Raw genomic sequence first — 19,982 nt, 5'->3', positions numbered from 1 at the left:
AATGCTAATTATTGGAAAATTTATAATCCTTAACATCAGAAATGACTACTAATGAATAATTCACAATAAAAAAAAATGTTGACAAATTAACTCGCACCTTACCTTTGAGGACTGTTGTGGCCGGTGTAAGGGAGATAAGAAAGGATAAGGAGAAGGATGGGGTAACTGTTTGGAGGGTGAATCTCCCTCCATGAGAACTTTATCAGGAGTTCTCTTTCTTGAATGACATTCATATCACTTATTGAATCACTTAATTCATGCTTTTGGAACACTTGGTCATCTTATTTTACATTCTTATATTCAATTTTGACAAGAAATCTATCTAGAGTTGACTGACTTTTCCTTTTCTTTAAAATAGGATGAAAAATTTAGATGGTATTGTCAATAAATAGATTTGCTGCACTTCCTGCTGAAGCCTTATATGGGTGATGTGATTTTACAAAACTTTGCAGGGTTTCCTCAAATTCCTAACATTTCCCTAATCTCACTTGAAGCTTCAGTTTTGTCAGTGTTGCCATTGATTTGCTAATGTCAGCTTCTGTTTGGCAACAGCAAATTTTTGATATCTTTTTTTTATTCAGAATTGGAACTGTACCAATCACGGTACTGTAGTTGTAGTATGAATGTACAGTTTTGGCAGGTCGGCTACATGCACACTGTACTACAGTACTTTCTTTTTACACATCTATGGTAATCATATTCATTTAACATTCTTTCTTAATCATCTTGGGGGCCATTGTCACAACACTGTACTGTTAACTTTATAACACAGCATAAAATTTCCCTTTATAATGAACAATAGTGATCACAGCTCAACAAAGAACATGCAGTCATAACTGAAAAAAAAAAAGTTCCAAAGATGCACGCACAAAATGATACTTCTACAAGTGCAGCAGTAGCTTTAAAAAAAAAAAATCTGTGAACACTGCAATGGGTGGTATATGAGCACCGTGCGACTGATTTCTGTGCATTATGTGCAGCCTCATTAGCACTCATCCACTAAAAATGCCAAAAAGGTGCATATTTCTTGCTCGCAGACTGATGCAATAATTGTAACCCAATTAATATTTGTAAGATTGTATTTCAATTTTCTTTCAAGTTACTCATAGCCTGAAGTATTACTGTACAGTAATAAAGCATACACAAGACCCTTATTATTAATACAAGCTAAGCTATAACCCTAGATGGAAAAGCAAGACGCTATATGCCCAAGGGCTCCACCAAGGAAAAACAGCCCAGTGAGGAAAGGAAACAAGGAAAAACAAACCAAAAGAAAACTAATAACCAATTAAAATATATTTCAAGAATAACAACATTAAATTAGATCTCATACACCAACAATAAAATTTTTAAAAAACAAGAGAAAGAGAAATAAGATAGAACAGCATGCCCGAGTATACCTTGAAGCAAGGGAACTAATCCAAGACAGTAGAAGGCCATGGTACAGAGGCTATGGCACTACCCAAGACTAGAGAACGATTGTTTGAATTTGGAATGTCCTAAGCCTAAAAAAGGTGCTTACCATAGATGAAGTCTCTTCTACCCTTACCAGGAGGAAAGTAGCCACTGAACAATTACACTGCAGTAGTTAATCCACTGAGCGAAAAAGAATTGTTTGATAATTTCAGTGGTGTCAGGTGCATCAGGTCAGAGAATGTGGAAAGATTAGGCCAGACTATTTGGTGTATTTGTAGGAAAAGACAAAATGAGTCGTAACCAGAGAGAAAGATCCAATGTAGTACTGTGTGGCCAGTCAAAAGACCCAATAACTTAGTCAAAATAGGTACAGTAGGCATTTTGTTAAGCTTATCCATTTCTATTAAGATCACCTCACCGAAACAGCAATGGACAGGAATCTTTTGGGCAAGCATTATGTACATCTATAAAGGTAACTCTGTGCGTGAGCCGACTTTTGAGCGCAATACAATATATTTGAGAAACACATCATCCAGATAAGGCTTTGGCAGTGCGAGCAGCCAATCTATTTATTGACAATGCAATGCCTAATTTTCCTGCCATTTTAAAGAAAAGGCAAAAGAATAGTCTCTTAATAGGTTCATTGTGGAAGTCGAACGGAAGTGTAAAAAAGTAAGACCAAGCGTTCAGAAAGCATAATCTAAGCGATTCAGTTAGTGACAGTGAACATCGTTCAAGAGAGAGAACTCTTGATATCTTACCAGAAATTCTCATGGAGGGAGCTTCTCTCTCCAAACAGTAACCCCATCTCCTCCTCCTTTTCTTATATCTCCCTCATGCCAGCCACAACTTTCCTCAAAGATAAGTGTAAGTTAATTTGTCATTTCGATTTTCTATTGTGAATTATTCATTTGTATTCCTTTCTGATGTTAGGGGTTATTTCAACATTAATTACTATAAAAAAACCTTTAACCCTTTTACCCCCAATGGACGTACTGGTACGTTTCACAAAACTCATCCCTTTACCCCCATGGACGTACCGGTATGTCCTTACAAAAAACTATTTACATTTTTTGCATATTTTTGATAATTTTATGAGAAACTTCAGGCATTTCCAAAAGAATGAGACCAACCTAACCTCTCTATGACAAAAACTAAGGCTGTTAGAGCAATTTAAAAAAAAAAATATACTGCAAAATGTGCTTGAAAAAAAAATGCCTGGGGGTTAAGGGTTGGAAAGTTCCAAATAGCTTGGGGGTAAAAGGGTTAAACACTGTATCATATGTACATGTATTATAGATGTGCGAGATGCATAGCGTGGATTTGATTTATTTCTTATGGGGAAAATCGTTTTATGATATAAGCATTTTAGGTAATGTGCTCGCTCCTCAAAATGAATTAAAATAGTAAATTGAGGCTCTATTGTGTATGGTGAAGGATTTCATTGGTATATAAATTTCGTAATTTTTTTCACTGGGCACATTGCGTAGTTAGGTGCAGTACCCTTTGCCCATTAGGTACATTATTTTGTTGTTTTGGTTATAGTCAGTTTAACGCATTTTGCTCACTGACTACACCTTTCTATTTTGTACATTTATACAATTGGTAAATTTTTTATTGGTGCATTCTGTTGAGTGCTGTACATTTGGTTCATTGGACGTATTATGCACACTGGCTACAAATTTTCATTGAATACAGTCAATTTGGTACATTTTGAACATATTTTCATTGGGATTGGATTTGAAATTATAAATTTGTGTCATAAGAACCTTTTTTGGTGGGGTGAGTCAGTAGCTAAAGAAGTTCACTGTCTTGATGCTTACCTTTAAAATAAATATAAATAATTCTGACCCACTTTTGATATATATTTATAAGCTGATACAGTGTATGGCGTACTGAATTTGGGAGAATCTTTCAAGCTAATTAATTGAAATTAATCTTTTAAACATTTCTGTGGCAAATTTGGAATTCACAAAACAGCTATACAAGACACTACTGTCTCTGGAAAAGGTAAAATATGTAAAATAATACAAAGCCTACAAGATATCTGCTATCTATTGTAATAACCTCTTGTTATTCAAAACAGAAAATTTGACATAGGTCAGAATTACAATAGTACTTACCGCTGTCAGATTAGATAACTTAGTGGTGGCCTCATGAATTACTGGGCCTGTATCTGGTAATTCTAGTTGGGAGGATGATTTTGTCCAAGGAGAAATATTTGTCGAATAAACCCCTTGAAAAAGATCTTGCTGTTTTATCAAGCAAGATACAGACTCGCACAGTGTCTCCTGTTGTTGTTGTAATCCACCGCCATCTTTTGTAATAAGTGGTTGATTCTTCCATTTCTAAAATTGTTAAGTTTAGAAAAAAATAAGTCATGAGACAATAAAAATAAAATACAAAACAATTTGAGGACATTATAAAATTGGAAATAAAATGTGGCAATTCACTTAAAAATAAATTGGACTTGAAATAAACAGTTAGGTGCATAAAATTATAATTTTTATTAAAATTATTAAATAACTTTTCAAAGTAGAAAATACAGAAAAGCTAAGTTATTATTGAAACACTCTACACATTATTTTATGTAATGGCCAAGCCTTAATTTCATTCATATGTAAAATAAAATTCAAAATTGAAAAAATTATTTATTAGTCTTAAACGAGAGAAGTCTAATTGCCCCAAAAAACATTCCTAGTATTAAGATTTTGAGGCTCAAATAGATAGTCACCCCTTCGATGAATTAAAGGCTAAGGGAAGGAGGCCATAACTAAGTTATACTCTTTTCCCAAACTATAAAGTAGTCGAAACACAGCTAATAAAGTCAATTGATAGAAAAAGATATCATATTCAATGCAACCCTGAACTAAAAAGTAGATAGTCACCCCTTCGACAAATTAAAGGGTAAGGGAAGAAGGCCATAACTAGGTCATACTCTTTTCCCAAACTATAAAGTGTTCGAAACACATGGCTTGTAAAGTTGATAGGAAAAGCTAAAATCAAATTCAATGTGATCCTGAATCATCTTTAAAATAGGAAGAAAAGAGAAACTTGGATAAGGCTAACTCAAGTGAAAAACTAAAAGATCATGGAGACTAACCTCTTCCCCTAATTATCAAGTAGTAGTCACACCTCTGATGAATCAAAGGGTAGGGAAAAGGGGCCATAAATAAGCTATACTCTTTTCCCTAACCATACAGTAGTCAAAATTGTGGCTTAATATGCCAATGGGTAGGAAGATACATATCCCATACAAGGTTCAATTTTGCCAACCCTACCCTTCCTCCAATACCTATATCAAATAAAAATGGGAAGGAGGATGATCCAGTCACAGAGGGAGAGAGCTAGCACCTCCTACCTTTGGAGGAGGGGAGAGAAAATCTCCACTCTAAACATGTCCGTATATTCTCAAACAATGTTTTAAAGTGAAAATACTACAAAGCTAGACTAAAACAATTCAATTATTATCTATACTAATGATAAAAGTTACGCGACATAAAACTATCATATAAAGGCTTTAGGAACCAACTAATTTCACAACAATGCCAAAAATTATGTGGCAAGCGATAAACCTTAAAAAATTATTAGAATAAAATGGAATAAAAAACCATAAAAAAGGAGAGGTAAGCAAAAAAGAAATTATACACAGTAAGAAACTGATCCCATAAACAAATAAGGCAAACCCCAAAAGCAATCTTGAACAATAATTAAAGCCCTTCTATTATGTCCATGCTATTACTAAGCATAGTGGATAATTGAATCATAACTTGATTCTTGATACTTAATAGTATATGAAGACATTACTTCCCAAAGCCGAAAAGGAAACTTCTTGGCTATTCAGCAACATGATGGAAGATGGCGGCTTGGCGCAAGTAACATTGTCTCCAGTATTAATATCAATTTTCGGCGATGATTTGTCATAGATTACAAAATGATTTTCAGCATTGGAAATGCTGAGAGGAGTTCAAGTGAGCATGAGCCCGTAGATCTCCCTTATACAGTGTGAGTCTGTGCTTTGCATATTGAAACATTGGCCCTATAGCAATGGAAAAAACACTTCTTTGGTATTTTTATGTTGTATTGGGTTCCTTTACAGGAAAATCCAATAAGACTAGACAGCACATTAACCCCATAAATAAAACAAATCACGGGAAAAAAAATACACTCAGAAAAACTAAAACTATTTCAACATGCACACATATTGCTAAGGTGTGTTAGAAACTAAAGATACAAATATTTACCTTATCAACAGTGCTATAACGATCCTGTAATTCTTTCAAGTTTTCTTCCGCCTCCAACAGTATACTGTCATGTGGAATACTTTTCACATACTTATAATTTGCTCTGTACTTCTCCCGAAGATGTCCCGGAATCACATTTGCTCCAGAATCCTATCAAATCAATTACCATTATCATCAAGAGTAATTTTTTCATATAACAAAGTTTACCCCAATATCATCATATTCTTCAATAGGACTGAACAGGAGTACAATAAAATATTTGTTTAGTTGAATTCTTTGCTGTTCTTTTACTTCAAAGAAGTGCACACTGTGAGTAAAGACTACCAATTAATGTAAATGTTTCAATCAGGAGTTTTTCCATTTTTATTGTAATTTTTTATTCCAGATTTGGTCTGATCTGTTGAGCTGAAAACTGTTATCAAAATATTTCACAGAAAGTTCTACATTTTCTTTGAAAAGATCAATTTCAGTAGTTCAAATAAGTAAATTTCAGTAAATCAAATATGTACCCTATTTCGTCAAATTACTTCACCATTGATTAAATATTACACAAATGGTGAATGACTGCAAACATTAAATAACTTGCATATACTGGTACAGTAGTCATTTAATTAGTTGCACACATATCTCTATGAAATTCCCTCATTGTTCATAATACTTCCCTCTCAAAGCCTGGTTTAATACTGACGATTACCATAAAACTAAAAATTTCCCATTTTCTTTCCTTTCAATATACAGGCCTGTAGTCTAGTATTAAAACAACATGGCAGCTTGGGTACGTCACAGTTCCTTTGTCTTTTCAGCTATGTCACCCTCGTCTTCATTAGCTGCCATTTTTAACCCCATCTAGATTGTCGTGTTTTGTGTAATTAAGGCTATCAGTGATCATAGGAATGAATGGCGAGCGATTGTGACGCAGTTCCGGTAGGCCCTGCTGCTTCCTCCGGTGCCTTAGATGACTGCGGAGGTAGCAGCAGTAGGGGATTCAGCGTTATGAAGCTTCATCTGTGGTGGATAACGGGTGAGGGTGGGCTGTGGCACCCTAGCAGTACCAGCCGAACTCGGTTGAGTCCCTTGTCAGGCTGGGAGGAATGTAGAGAGAAGAGGTCCCCTTTTTTTTTTTCATTTGTTTGATGTCAGCTAACCCCCAAAATTGGGGGAAGTGCCTTGGTATATATATGTATAAAATTTGGTGCTCATTCTGTGTCTCATGCTGGGAGCAATATTGTAATTTACGTATTTGCTGTGAAAAGTGTGAAATGCTTACTATTCCTCTTATAGAGGTATGTTCAGATGGTAACTTATCATTTCAAGAGTTCCAAACATAAAACAAAATGATCATCTCATTCACAGGTGACACCAGAGAAGACCAAGCTCTGGCAGCGGTGTGACAGATCACCATTAATTCTATTAATTCTATAACCTTCTTTTTCATTATGTGAAGTTATAACATAAAGGAGAAGAAAATATTGGAATGCTCGATTTCTAATACATTTCATATATAGAAATTGATTTTCCTTTTACTAAAGGCTTGAGAAATAAAGAATTTAGATTTTAGACATTATCTAGGTGTAATGTTTAGCAACATAAGTGACCCACAACGGGATATAACTCATAGGATTAATAAGTTCTAAAACAGGTTGCATTTGTTTTATCCCCTATGAAAGACAGAAACATCCCAAGAAAATTCAAAATTATGATATACACCTCTATTCTAAGGCCAGTACCCACATATGGACATGAATCATGGACCTTAACAACTAAGACCAAAAGTCAGATTCAAGCAGCAGAAAATCCTGTTCGTAATACTAGGCAGGCAGTTAATTCTAATAGCCATGCCTTCTCCATCACGAGGCTCAATACTACGCAGTACTCTAGAAGTTTTATTCCAGCTATGACCAAGTTGTGGAATGATCTTCCTATACGGGTGGTTGAATCAGTAGAACTTCAAAAGTTCAAAGTTGGAGCAAATGCTTTTTTGTTGACCAGGCGGACATAGTCTTTTTATAGTTTGTTTATGACATATTTGTTTTTGATGTTGTTGATAGTTTATTATATGACATGTCTGTTTTGACGTTGTTTCTTATTTTAAAAATGATTTATTGTTAATTTGTTCTCTTCATTTATTTATTTCCTTATTTCCTTTCCTCACTGGGCTATTTTTCCCTGTTGGAGCCCCTGGGCTTATAGCATCTTGCTTTTCCAACTAGGGTTGTAGCTTGGATAGTAATAATAATAATAATAATAATAAAATGAGTCTTGAGATTAATCAAGGCAGTCACAAGACTTCATATTGAAGATACCAGGAGAGGACTAGAAGTGGAACATATTTAGAAGTTTGTATTAAGAGGACAGCTTCGATGGTATGCTCATGTGAAGAAAATGGATGAGAACAGATATTTCAGGAAGTATGTAGATTGTATCCCTTAAGGAAGAAGACCAGTAGGGCAACAAAGGAAAAGATGGAAGGAAAATATACCGGATATTTCCACATATCAGACGACCTTTATATAAGATGATGTAAAAATGGGGGTAATATTTAATAAATTTAGGTCACATCTATTTTATAAGATGACTGGTGAATTACAAAAACATCACTATATAGGCTAGCTTTGGTTGTATCCTTAGAAATCCAAAATTAGCTTAATAAAAACAATTTTATATCATGCTTTTCCTAAACATACTCCCTAAAATGTAAACAACTGTTTTGTTAAGTTTCATCAACAATCATAATGAGCAAATGAATGCATTTACACATCTATGTAAAGATCAGGTTTGGCAGCAACAGATATCTGACAAAGTATTGATTTTTTTATTACTAATGTTATTTTACTTACTTTTCTAGAACTTCAAAATAAATGAAATGGAGGCAAATTTATACCTTGTTTTTCCTAATTATGCTGCCTAAAACTGAAACCATTATTTAGCTTACTTGTCTTCTCCGATCATAACTAACAAACGAACGCATTTACACATCCAAGTGATAACTAATGATACTAAGAGATTTTAGTAAATATTATGTTATAAATATTTTACTTATCATATCACTAAAAATTCCTACATAAGTCACAGAGGAAAATCAATTCCTCTGCCTTTAGTAAACAATTACAAACAACCGCTAATGACAGTATGATAATTTACGATCATTCTAAACTGTTGCAAAGGATAATTGTGCATTCCATTTCCATCCTTTTTTTCCTAACTTCAGTTATAAGTCAGTTCAATTTTGTATCAAATTGTACCCAAATAAATTATGGAACCACCAGCAAAAAAGAAGAATGTATATACAGTACTAGAATAGTTTCAAATTAAAATATCTATACAAAGAGCCAAGGAATTGAACAACTGTGCTACCAGTAAAATGTTCAAAGTGACAATCAAGATGGGAGATTGGAGAAAGTGACAACAATTTGAATAATAAAGGATTTTTCATATAAAAAAAAAGAGAAAGATAAAGGTGGGAACACAACCGTAACTCGATGTTTACATTTTGTCAGCTGGACTTGCAAGATAGATAAAAGTTGTATTCATTGTTCATATGGAATATTTCCTCTTATAGCCTATTTATTCTGAACTTATGGCAATAACATGCAAGGTAAATATGGTTTGGTAGCCATTAATATAAATTATTGTATCGAGGCCAAAGCTACCCTATCAATAAACATCACTTGGAGTTCAAAGTGTGATTTTCATATCAGTTGTGTAAGACAACACCAAATTTTCAGGGGTGAATTTTAAGATTTAAGGGTCATCTCATATTCAGAAATTTACGGTAGATATGTCAATAAGAAAGATAAACTCTTCCCTACAAGAAGTAGAAAATGAAGGGTTGTTTGGAGACAGATAATGTTGGTGAAAGTTCTTGAGGTGGGATAACTGACATGCTTTGGCTTACCTGCCTTCTGGTAAGAGCAGTGGTGAGAATCTGCTTTTATCACACATTGGAATTAAAACATTATTTCTTTGATAATTATTAGAAAATAAAGACAGCATTGCTGCATTATAGATGGGATATATGGTATTGCTTGCCCTTTACTAAAATATCAAAACAAAGAGTCTGCAGAGAACAGTGCATATCACATACAAGCATTAACATCTTTCATCTGGTTCCTCACTAAAATTATCTCCTGTTTTGTTTGTTTATATCATGGCACTCATTTACTTTCAGGATTGAAAACATCAATTTTGGGATATAACTTGCATAATTATGATGAAAATTGTTGTATTCACTTTAGTATCATTTATTAAATGACTTTTTTATTTACTCATATGAATATTGTTATCTAAAAAGAACTACTACTTTTTTAATGTGCCTCGTTAGCCACCAAAAACAGTTTCATTACCCCAAGGGGGTAATTACCCTCAGTTTGAAAACCACTGTTCTAGAGGCTGTGTCTACTGAAAGAAAAAAAAAACAGGAACATTTTTGTTTTAGGATATATGTCAGTACAGTATTAAACCAGACTTCAAGATAGAATCATTATGATCATTGGGTGAGTATAAAAATAATTAATTATATTAAATTCTATCTTTTTAACAGCCTATTACCGTACAGTAGAAGAGTCACACTTTTGTTATTGACTTTGAGACAATAAACAGAGAGTTCAAGAAACATTGAATATCGTCTGGTGACTGTTCCTAATTTCTAATCCAACAAAAGTAACTATATTTCATTTTCCAAATAGAAATTGTCAATAATCAAGGAGTATTAAGGCATATAATGTATAAGTTTTCAGGCATTCAAAATATGAGTTGTACCAAGAAATTCAAGTACTAACCTTCTGGATCACACTTAAATGCTTTGAGTTTGCAAGATGGTCTAGAAATCTATCGCAAATAATAGAATCCTTTTGCGAATGACCAAGACTTGACACATGATGGACCTGCCAGACTTTATGTAAACAGCCCCGCCAGAACTTCAGCTGATCCAGTGGTGGTGCCGTTCCCTAAAGCACAAATGAACATAGTATACTACACTATAATACACAGTACAATCCTCATCTAGCCCTGACACAAAAAAAAAAAAAAGAAAGAAGAGAGATGAGAATGAAAAAAATGTGCCCAAGTCCCAACGAAGTAGGCCCACCTCTTGAAAGTGAGTGGTTATAAGAATGATGGTTGAGAAATCTGCAGGGAATGAGACCGTCTTTCGTTAAAAACAAGCAGGTCTATTGGAATTTATTATTCTGACATCATACTTTAAATTAAGCAATAATAATCCATAACTAATGATAACCAAGTGATAAAAAAATCACCTACCTAGAATTATACGTCGATTCGGCATATGTCAGTTACAACTTTACTTCTGTCTCAATGTCGAACGATTACGATAAAAGTGGAAATCAGTAAATCTGTACACATTCATTATGAAAATATTAGTAGTATAATATACATGGAATAAACAGAAAATATAACAACACTATAAGTACTGTATAAGGAAAACGTGCGCTACATCTGACAACTTTTATTTCTATTCTCTCGAAGGCATACAATACCATACAGGTTCTAGGATGTAATTTCTACTGAAGCACTGTTGGCTTTGTTACTATGTAAAGTAAAAAAATTACTTAAATAATGATTGTTAATAAAATGAAGAGCCTAATATTAATTTTATGACTGTTTATAGGTAGTAGGTTGGCCAGGGCACCATCCGCCCATTAAGATACTACCACTAGAGAGTTAGGGGGTCCTTTGACTGGCCAGACAGTACTACATTGGATCTTTCTCTCTGGTTACGGTTCTTTCCCTTTGCCTACACAGACACCGAATAGTCTGGCCTATTCTATACAGATTCTCCCTTGTCCTCATACACCTGACAACACTGAGATTACCAAACAATTCTTCTTCTCTCAAGGGATTAACTACTAAACTGTAATTGTTCAGTGGCCACTTTCCTCTTGGTAAGGGTAGAAAAGGCTCTTTAGCTATGGTAAGCAGCTCTTCTAGGAGAAGGACACTCCAAAATCAAACCATTGTTCTCTAGTCTTGGGTAGTGCCATAGCCTCTGTACCATGGTCTTCCACTGTCTTGGGTTAGAGTTTTCTTGCTTGAGGGTACACTCGGGCACACTGTTCTATCTAGTTTCTCTTCCTCTTGTTTTGTTAAAGTTTTTATAGTTTATATAGGAAATATTTATTTCAATGTTTTTGCTGTTCTTAGAATATATTATTTTTCCTTGTTTCCTTTCCTCACTGGGCTATTTTCCTTGTTGGAGCCCTTGGGCTTATTGCATCCTGCTTTTCCAACTAGGGTTGTAGCCTAACATTTAATAATAATAATAATTAAAGAAATAATAAAAGAGCAAGTTATATCTCATTTAATATGAAAACAAGGATTATGATATAAAAAAACCAACACAGTGCCAAGTCGCGAACAGCTTTTCCAGTGTTTCAGCAGGAAGATGGCTTACCCCTGCCTATGTGCTTTGGTTGTTTAGAAGTTTTTGCAGAGTTGTATTTTCATGTTGTAGTTATACTTTTGTATTTCAGCAATCTTTGCATATTTTAGCTGTCTCCCCAAAAGGTTGAAGCTAATGATTCTAAGGGGCATATGATTACAATTAAAGATAAATAAGACACGATAAAAAGATACGAAAAGGGTAAAAAGGATAAATACTGCGAGTACTGTAGGCCTGGCTGGGGAAACAATGGACACCATGATTCACGATAAAGACCAGATCGTCCAATGCCGAATGAAATGGGTAAATCGTCAAAAACTTCAACTACAAATGCAAAGAAAGCCCAAATGCTGCTTCATATTGAGGCAGATTTGTCTAAATTGCTGAAGTCCCCCTTTTTACAATTATATGATGGTATAAATATCAATTGAATACTAGTCATTCACATATGCTATTTTTGTCTTACTCCCCTCGACTTTCTCTTTCAGTCTCTATACAGTTGACGATCAACCCACAGCTAAATTCACTGCTCAAGTCAACAGAGACCAACTATTAGATTTCTATGGTCTCCCTCCATATCTTTCCATCCTTGTTCACCTCTGGGATTGAATGGCGGTTATTTAATTGTCAGCAGAGAAAGAATTAATACACTCTACATTGAAAGATTTTGTTCCAGTTCTTACTTTAAGGAAAAAACTTCCAGAAATTATATGACAAAAAACTGCATTAAGTAATATACAAAGATTATCCACATATTGAAATAACTAAAAAACTTACAACTTACCTGAATTAATCCAGAGTCTCCTGGTTTACAAATTCCGAGAGAAGTAAAACTTTCCAAGATCTCTAAAAAAAGAAATGAATTTATATAAACTAAGATATCAATCAAAATTATATAGCATGATAAGATATGCTAATATAAATAATCACGTGAGATTGAAAATGTTTACAAAGTCATGCACTTCAAAATACCAACCATAGTTTTCTCAAAATGCTCACCATTCCCAGCAGGTTAGACCATTTTACAATATACAAAAATTTCAAAAGTAATTTACATTTCTCTTAACCATACAAACCTGAGACCTTTAATATGAGTGACTTTAGCGAACCTAGAACGGTCATTAAACTTTTTAACAATTGTACATAGTTGACTGTTGGATGGCGGGTAGACCACGCTCATCCAACAGGTAGAACAAACCCTCACTTTGACCTTTAACTTAGGACTTATAGCTGGGGAGGGGGTACTTTGGTGGGCACAGCACCTTGAAGGTCTGAAGTTTGTACGATTAGGTAAACTACATATTACTTTTAAAATTTGTGATTTGTTCCTAATGTAATACAAACCACCAATTTTTACTAGAGAGATCCCACTCTGATACTATCCTAAAAGGTTTGTATGGAGACTGCTTGAGAGGGCTGAAAATTTTTGTAACAAACCACTCTGGCAGTCTGAGTTCTGTAAGACGGCAAGACTGTTTGAAGCTCCTCACGAGCATGGACAATTTCCACGAAGCAGAGAGGTCCAAGCCCTTCAGCATAGAGACATGTCTCAAGGCTGGGTGATAGATTCACCACCGAGACTGAGAGGAGCTTCTTTCAGGGAAGGTAGACTATCCTATGATAAAATTGCAGACAGGTTCCGATCGGAGATGTATCATATCTACATGACAACAATCACAGATGATAGCCAACTTTCTGGGAGAGACAGTAGCAGAGGATCTTCGCAGATATCCAGATATCTACGACACTGTGTCTCATGAAAAGCCTTTCGCTCCTAGATGCTGGATTGTTACCATTCATGAAGTGACACGATATCACCGAGCTGTGGTACCTATAGATGGAGCTGTAAAAAAAAAATGGGCCCTTGGGTAGTTCTCTAAATAACTTGGTAAGGAGCATCAATAAATCCAGAAACAGCTTGGCATGTGGACACTTGAGAACCACCATAATCATCCTGATTTTTGGGGTTGTCAACACTGTTGATAACCCGATGTATCAGGCAAAATAGTGGACAGATTTGAGCACCAATGTTGTCTCTAAGGGTGATGGAAGGTGTTAACCATCGCAGCTGATGGGTCCAAGATGGGATCGAAAGAAACAACACCAAAAGCTTCTTGTTCAGCCAGGTGGCAAACAAGTAGATTGATGGGAAACACAAATGACAAGAAGCCTCTCTGTCATGAAAGGTAGTAGAGAACACTATGCTCACACCATTTGACCCTGGGTGATGAGCATGTCTACTAATATATTCATTTTGCTCGGGATGAACTTTACCGACAGTTCGACTGCACTACCGAATGCCCAATTGTGCATTTGCTCGGCCAATTTCAAGAACGGCAGTGAGACAGTTCCTCCTTGCATGTAGACGTGGTGACCGTGTGTGTAGTACTCATGTGCATGATGATTGCGTTGCAGGGATAGGATATTCTGCTATCATCATCACGCTTGGCCCTCTTATTATTATTATTATCATTAGTAGCCAAGCTACAACCCTAGTTGGAAAAGCAAAATGCCATAAGCCCTAGGGCTCCAATAGGGAAAAATAGCCCAGTGAGGAAAGGAAATAAGGAAATAAATAAATGATGAGAGCAAATTAACAATAAATCATTCTAAAAACAGTAACAACGTCAAAATAGATATGTCATATATAAAGTATTAACAACGTCAAAAACCGATATTTCATATATAAACTATAAAAAGACTCATGTCAGCCTGGTCAACATAAAAACATTTGCTCCAACTTTGAACTTTTGAAGTTCTACTGATTCAACTGCCTGATTAAGAAGATCATTCCACAACTTGGTAACAGCTGGAATAAAACTTCTAGAATACTGTGTAGTATTGAGCCTCATGATGGAGAAGGCCTGGCTATTAGAATTAACTGCCTGCCTAGTATTACGAAAAGGAGAGAATTGTCCAGGGAGATCTGAATGTAAAGGATGGTCAGAGTTATGAAAAATCTTATGCAACATGCATAATCAACTAATTGAATGACGGTGCCAAAGATTAATATCTAGATCAGGAATAAGAAATTTAATAGACCGTAAGTTTCTGTCCAAGAAATTAAGATGAGAATCAGCAGCTGAAGACCAGACAGGAGAACAATACTCAAAACAAGGTAGAATGAAAGAATTAGAACACTTCTTCAGAATAGATTGATCACCGAAAATCTTAAAAGACTTTCTCAATAAGCCAATTTTTTGGGCAATTGAAGAAGACACAGACCTAATGTGTTTCTCAAAAGTAAATTTGCTGTCGAGTATCACACCTAAATTTTAAAAGAGTCATACAAATTTAAAGAAACATTATCAATACTGAGATCCGGATGTTGAGGAGCCACCGTCCTTGACCTACCTACAATCATACTTAGAGTTTTATTAGGATTCAACTTCATACCCCATAATTTGCACCATGCACTAATTTTAGCTAAATCTCTATTAAGGGATTCACCAACCCAGATCTACATTCAGGGGATGGAATTGATGCAAAGAGAGTAGCATCATCCGCATATGCAACAAGCTTGTTTTCTAGGCCAAACCACATGTCATGTGTATATAGTATGAAAAGTAATGGGCCAAGAACACTACCCTGTGGAACACCGGATATCACATTCCTATACTCACTCTTCTGGATCTTATGTTCTAACCCGCTCCTTCTGATGGGTTATCAAATCTGGAACACTGAAGAAAGGAGACGAGAGCTGACCCCATCATCCTGTACAAGGGTGAGCGTGCTTGATCAAATACAAAGGTAGTAAGTGTATAAACACCTGTACTGTACTGTACTGCGTACCGATTTCAAAACACATTCTCCATATGTAACCTCTAGCCTATTGTATAAATCAAAAATATACTAGGATTGTCTTCCGGAGTAGATATGTTCCATGTACATACTGTCTCTCCTACGCGTGAGAGGGGAGAGATCGATCAGGGGAGGTTCTTGTTGCTCAGCTGAATGAGAGGAACAATCTGTAAACACTGCTTCTTCTCTGGAGATTTCTTTGGGGCAGCTTTCGTTGGGATTATTCGTGGCGATGATGACACGACGAAAGTCTTTGTAATGTCCCATGGCAGGAGAGGGACAATGGCGGTAGCCTACATCCTGACCAGTGCTTATGCTTCACATTACTCTTGCAAGAGAACTAGCACTGATAGCAGGAGCTCACACTCCTGTACTTCATAAAAAATCCTTACTGTTCGGAGAGTTGGGTTTTGGCACAACACCACCCCTACAAAACCAGGCAGAGGAATCAGTCGATGTCTTAAGATTTAGTCCGATTGGTCATCCTGTACTTAAGCGACTTCTTTCTTGGCAGGCATCTCGGCTGAAGGTTTAGTTGTCATCTCTAGAACTCTTCAACAGGGGAAGGCGTTATAAGCAGCAGCAATGTGACATGTCTATTCATCACCCACCCTCCCATGAAATAGAGAGATTGGAAGATCTTACGAACGATACAAAAATATACTAACATCCCTTCCCCAAGCAGAACATACAGAACTTGGTACCATGCTGTTCCTCCCACGTGGAGAGAAATGGTAGAAGTTTAACGTATACAACTCCTATTGATCAATAGTCCTGGACTTCAAAGACATCTACTTGTTTTTATCCATACAGTATCAGCAAAAATATACTAACATCCCTTCCCCAAGCAGAACATACAGAACTTGGTACCACGCTGTTCCTCCCACGTGGAGAGAAATGGTAGAAGTTTAGCCCATGCAACTCCTATTGATCAATAGTCCTGGACTTCTTCGAAGACATCTACTTGTTTTTATCCATACAGTATCAGCAAAGATTCTAAAGAAGACGAAGCAGGGGAGAAGAAAGAACTTGAAGTGCGTCTTCTACCACAAGAGCATAACTAGGTGAAACGTCCTTGGTGCTTTTCAGTATTGGCAGACACTGAAGGTCAAAAGAAAAGTGTACACACTTCCCTTCAAACTCGACAGCAGTAGAGCTCTTCCTCTGAAGGAGCACCAACGATGTCTACGGAAAACTAACTTCCTCAGATTCAAGTTTTCGTTGTTGTTGTAAGGACACACATGATGGATAAAACAGCAACAGACATGGCAACCAACAGGAACCAGTATGATGAATAATGGGAGGTAAAACAGAAAACACACAATTACAGTCATCAAGAAACATAGCATATCATTCTTCTTCCATTAACATCCCCTATACACAACTTTTTATAAGAGTAATTCTTTAATCTGAAAGAAAAAGCAAAAGATAGAACCAGATGACATCATGAAGCGCATCTTTAATGTTAGGCAGCTGATATCAAAGTGGGAGTTGCTCTACATGTTGGTTGGGCAGGGCCTCCCTTCCACCTAACTGGCATGTTTACTTCATTAAAAGTTTTACATCAATTCTAGGTTTGCTATAATCATACTCTAATTAAAGTTCTCATGTTTGTATTATGTGTAAGAATAAAAAATTTTTGAATTAAATCATAACAAACAAGTGAAGCTATCCTAGCTTAGGAAAATTCCTATCTCCTGATTAATTGGTGTTACATTATCATTTTATACAGGTAGGCTTGTAATGCAAGATAAGTTTGTTGTTAACCTTTGAGGAAAGCAGGACACATATTCTAAGTAAATCAGATATTAATAACTATTAAACGTGAAAATTATTTGAAAACTTCTTTTAACTTGGTCAAATGAGGCTGCAAAAACCATTGCTGTACTCTACAAATGCTGAAAAGCTAATGAAGTGCAAAGCTATTGTAAACCACTGATCTTTGGTGACCGTCAGTGAACTGAATGAAACTCAACCATGTTTTTACATAATTGCATGCCAACAACTTTTGTATCCAGTGACCATCTCTGATAAAAATTTAAAAAGCAAGGTATCAGCAACCTGAAATCAAACAAAAAGACAAGGAAAAAGTACATGCACTTGAATTGTAATTAAAATGTAGAAAATAGTACAGCCGATTCTTGCCAGTAATAAACCAATGATGCTTGAATATGAAGAACTCCTGAAAAAAAAAAAAAAGGAAACAAACTACCCAGCTGCTTCCCCCCACCCCACATGGAAACCTTTAATGGAGTACAGCTGGGTATATCAAATTCCGTATGAAGGAATTAAATAGGCCTCAAATGCTTAATGAAACAGGAGGGGTCTTGTGGATTCAAGTAAATAAGGAATACAAAAAATATAATCATCGTCAATCTACTATAATATAAAGGAGCCTTTAGTTTATCGTTTATCTACACATGAATAATTTTTTCTCTCATTTACGATGACAAACTTAATTATATACTGTACTTTGTCACAGTCTTTGGCATGATCCTAGACTGTCATCATCATATGACCCTTGTTTGTCATTGTGAAAGTCTTTTATGTTATGATGTACCATGTCTTGAGGTTTAAAGCTTTTGTTCTTGAATACAATCTCAGCCTCAGCCCTCTTACTTTTGGTTACAGTCATGCAGAGCTTCTGAATGGCCTTGGCTACTTATAGTCACAGCTTCCTGCAATACTGATATGAACTAGAACCTTTAACAGGTCACTCCTTGTACTCCTGAATGTTGTTCCTCAAGTCAGAAATAATCAGGACTTGAAATCCCAAATTACAGAACTGAATTCCTTCATAAACCACAAACATTATCTCTGGCATCACCAACCAGATACTCAAATTCTGATAAAATTGAAAGATTTTGGAGTGTGGCCATTCACCTTTTAGTGCCATGATATTTATAAAGAGTCGACACATTACTAGCAGCCTGAAATACAGTAGAAAGGTTGAGCTGCATACTTTGTTTCTACAAATGAAACAAAGACAATTGTAGATAAATCAGAAGTGTGGGTCTTCCAGGATAATTGATATCATGAAGCTATCAGACCACAAAACTTAGGCCCTTGCCTCAATTAAATAGAAAGTCTACAACACAAATTGACTGATATATCAATTGATTATTGGTCTGATCTACTCAGTTGTAATCTGCAGTACAATATCCTGTCTCCAAGACATAAAGGCATAAGTAAAACGTGTCATTTTCTATAAGAACACACTGTATAAACTATTAAATAAATAAGGCCATATTATCTATATATATCATTGAAAAAACTAATCACCCACTTACTTTGAAAATGTGTTTGTTTTAAAGAAGCCTGTAGCTCTTCCGCTTCAGTAGGACAGAGTTGACTATGAACCCATACTAAAAGATTATGCCTTGCAGGACCAACTTCCACAAGAACTGAGCGTACCCAACTTGGTTCCATCGAATCCAGTACTGTATCATAGCGTAGCTTCTGCAAGATAATATTCATATTATACTTAAAAAAATTAAATCATTAACAATTTCATAGGTTGCCTTGTAATACCTTGTATTATTCTTATAACCATTTTAATTCTTTGAATTTAAATACTGAATCTCGTACCTTAATATCTAGTCCATCACACAAGCCAGTTTTGATTTGACATATTTCATTTACACTTTTCTTGAAGGGCTTGTTTTAGTATTATAGTTTTTAATGCATTGGATATAGTTTTGGGTATTTTTTTAAGAAACAAATCTTATAAGATTAACACTATACTGTACTTTCAATACTTACTGAAGATTATTTGCTGAACCTTCTCCAAAAGTAATAGATTTGATTAGATACGCTAAAAGAAACATCCCTGATTTTCTCTTCCTGGTACAATACTCACCTATTCCCCAAGGCTCCCCTATCCATACTCGGTAGTGAAGACCTGGCTAATCATGTCAATCATTCTTCTCTGAGAGAAATTAAACACTTAAAATAAAACTACTCCAACCACCATGGATAGGGAGGCGAGAGGAATACTAATGAACTTACAATAAATACTTAGATAATTAACTTTACTATAAAAAATGTATATTTTCCATAAATTTTCCTGAAATTCATTACCCAATTTTTACATTAACCTACAAGGGTAGTAGGTTGTGAAGGGC

At 35.5% G+C, this 19,982-nt stretch overlaps 1 protein-coding gene across 3 annotated transcripts in view; it reads right to left on the bottom strand.

The window, feature by feature from the left end:
- LOC137654744 (uncharacterized) overlaps nucleotides 1-19,982 on the bottom strand; it is an 89,952-nt gene that overhangs the window by 47,879 nt on the left and 22,091 nt on the right. For all 3 annotated transcript variants that reach the window (XR_011046707.1, XM_068388663.1, XM_068388662.1), the window contains exons 2-6: nucleotides 19,149-19,317; nucleotides 12,842-12,903; nucleotides 10,439-10,606; nucleotides 5,661-5,810; nucleotides 3,540-3,764 (exon numbers count right to left, since the gene is read on the bottom strand). Coding sequence is in view for 2 of the 3 variants with exons in the window: in XM_068388663.1 (XP_068244764.1) it covers nucleotides 3,540-3,764; nucleotides 5,661-5,810; nucleotides 10,439-10,606; nucleotides 12,842-12,903; nucleotides 19,149-19,317 (774 nt within the window). In the remaining variant the exon portion in view is untranslated. The remainder of the gene's footprint in view (nucleotides 1-3,539; nucleotides 3,765-5,660; nucleotides 5,811-10,438; nucleotides 10,607-12,841; nucleotides 12,904-19,148; nucleotides 19,318-19,982) is intronic.

The sequence above is a fragment of the Palaemon carinicauda genome, chromosome 15 (genome assembly GCF_036898095.1).
Source record: "Palaemon carinicauda isolate YSFRI2023 chromosome 15, ASM3689809v2, whole genome shotgun sequence".
NCBI lineage: Eukaryota > Metazoa > Arthropoda > Malacostraca > Decapoda > Palaemonidae > Palaemon > Palaemon carinicauda.
The sequence above is the reverse complement of the archived record's forward strand: the minus strand, read 5'-3'. Positions and strand labels throughout refer to the sequence as shown.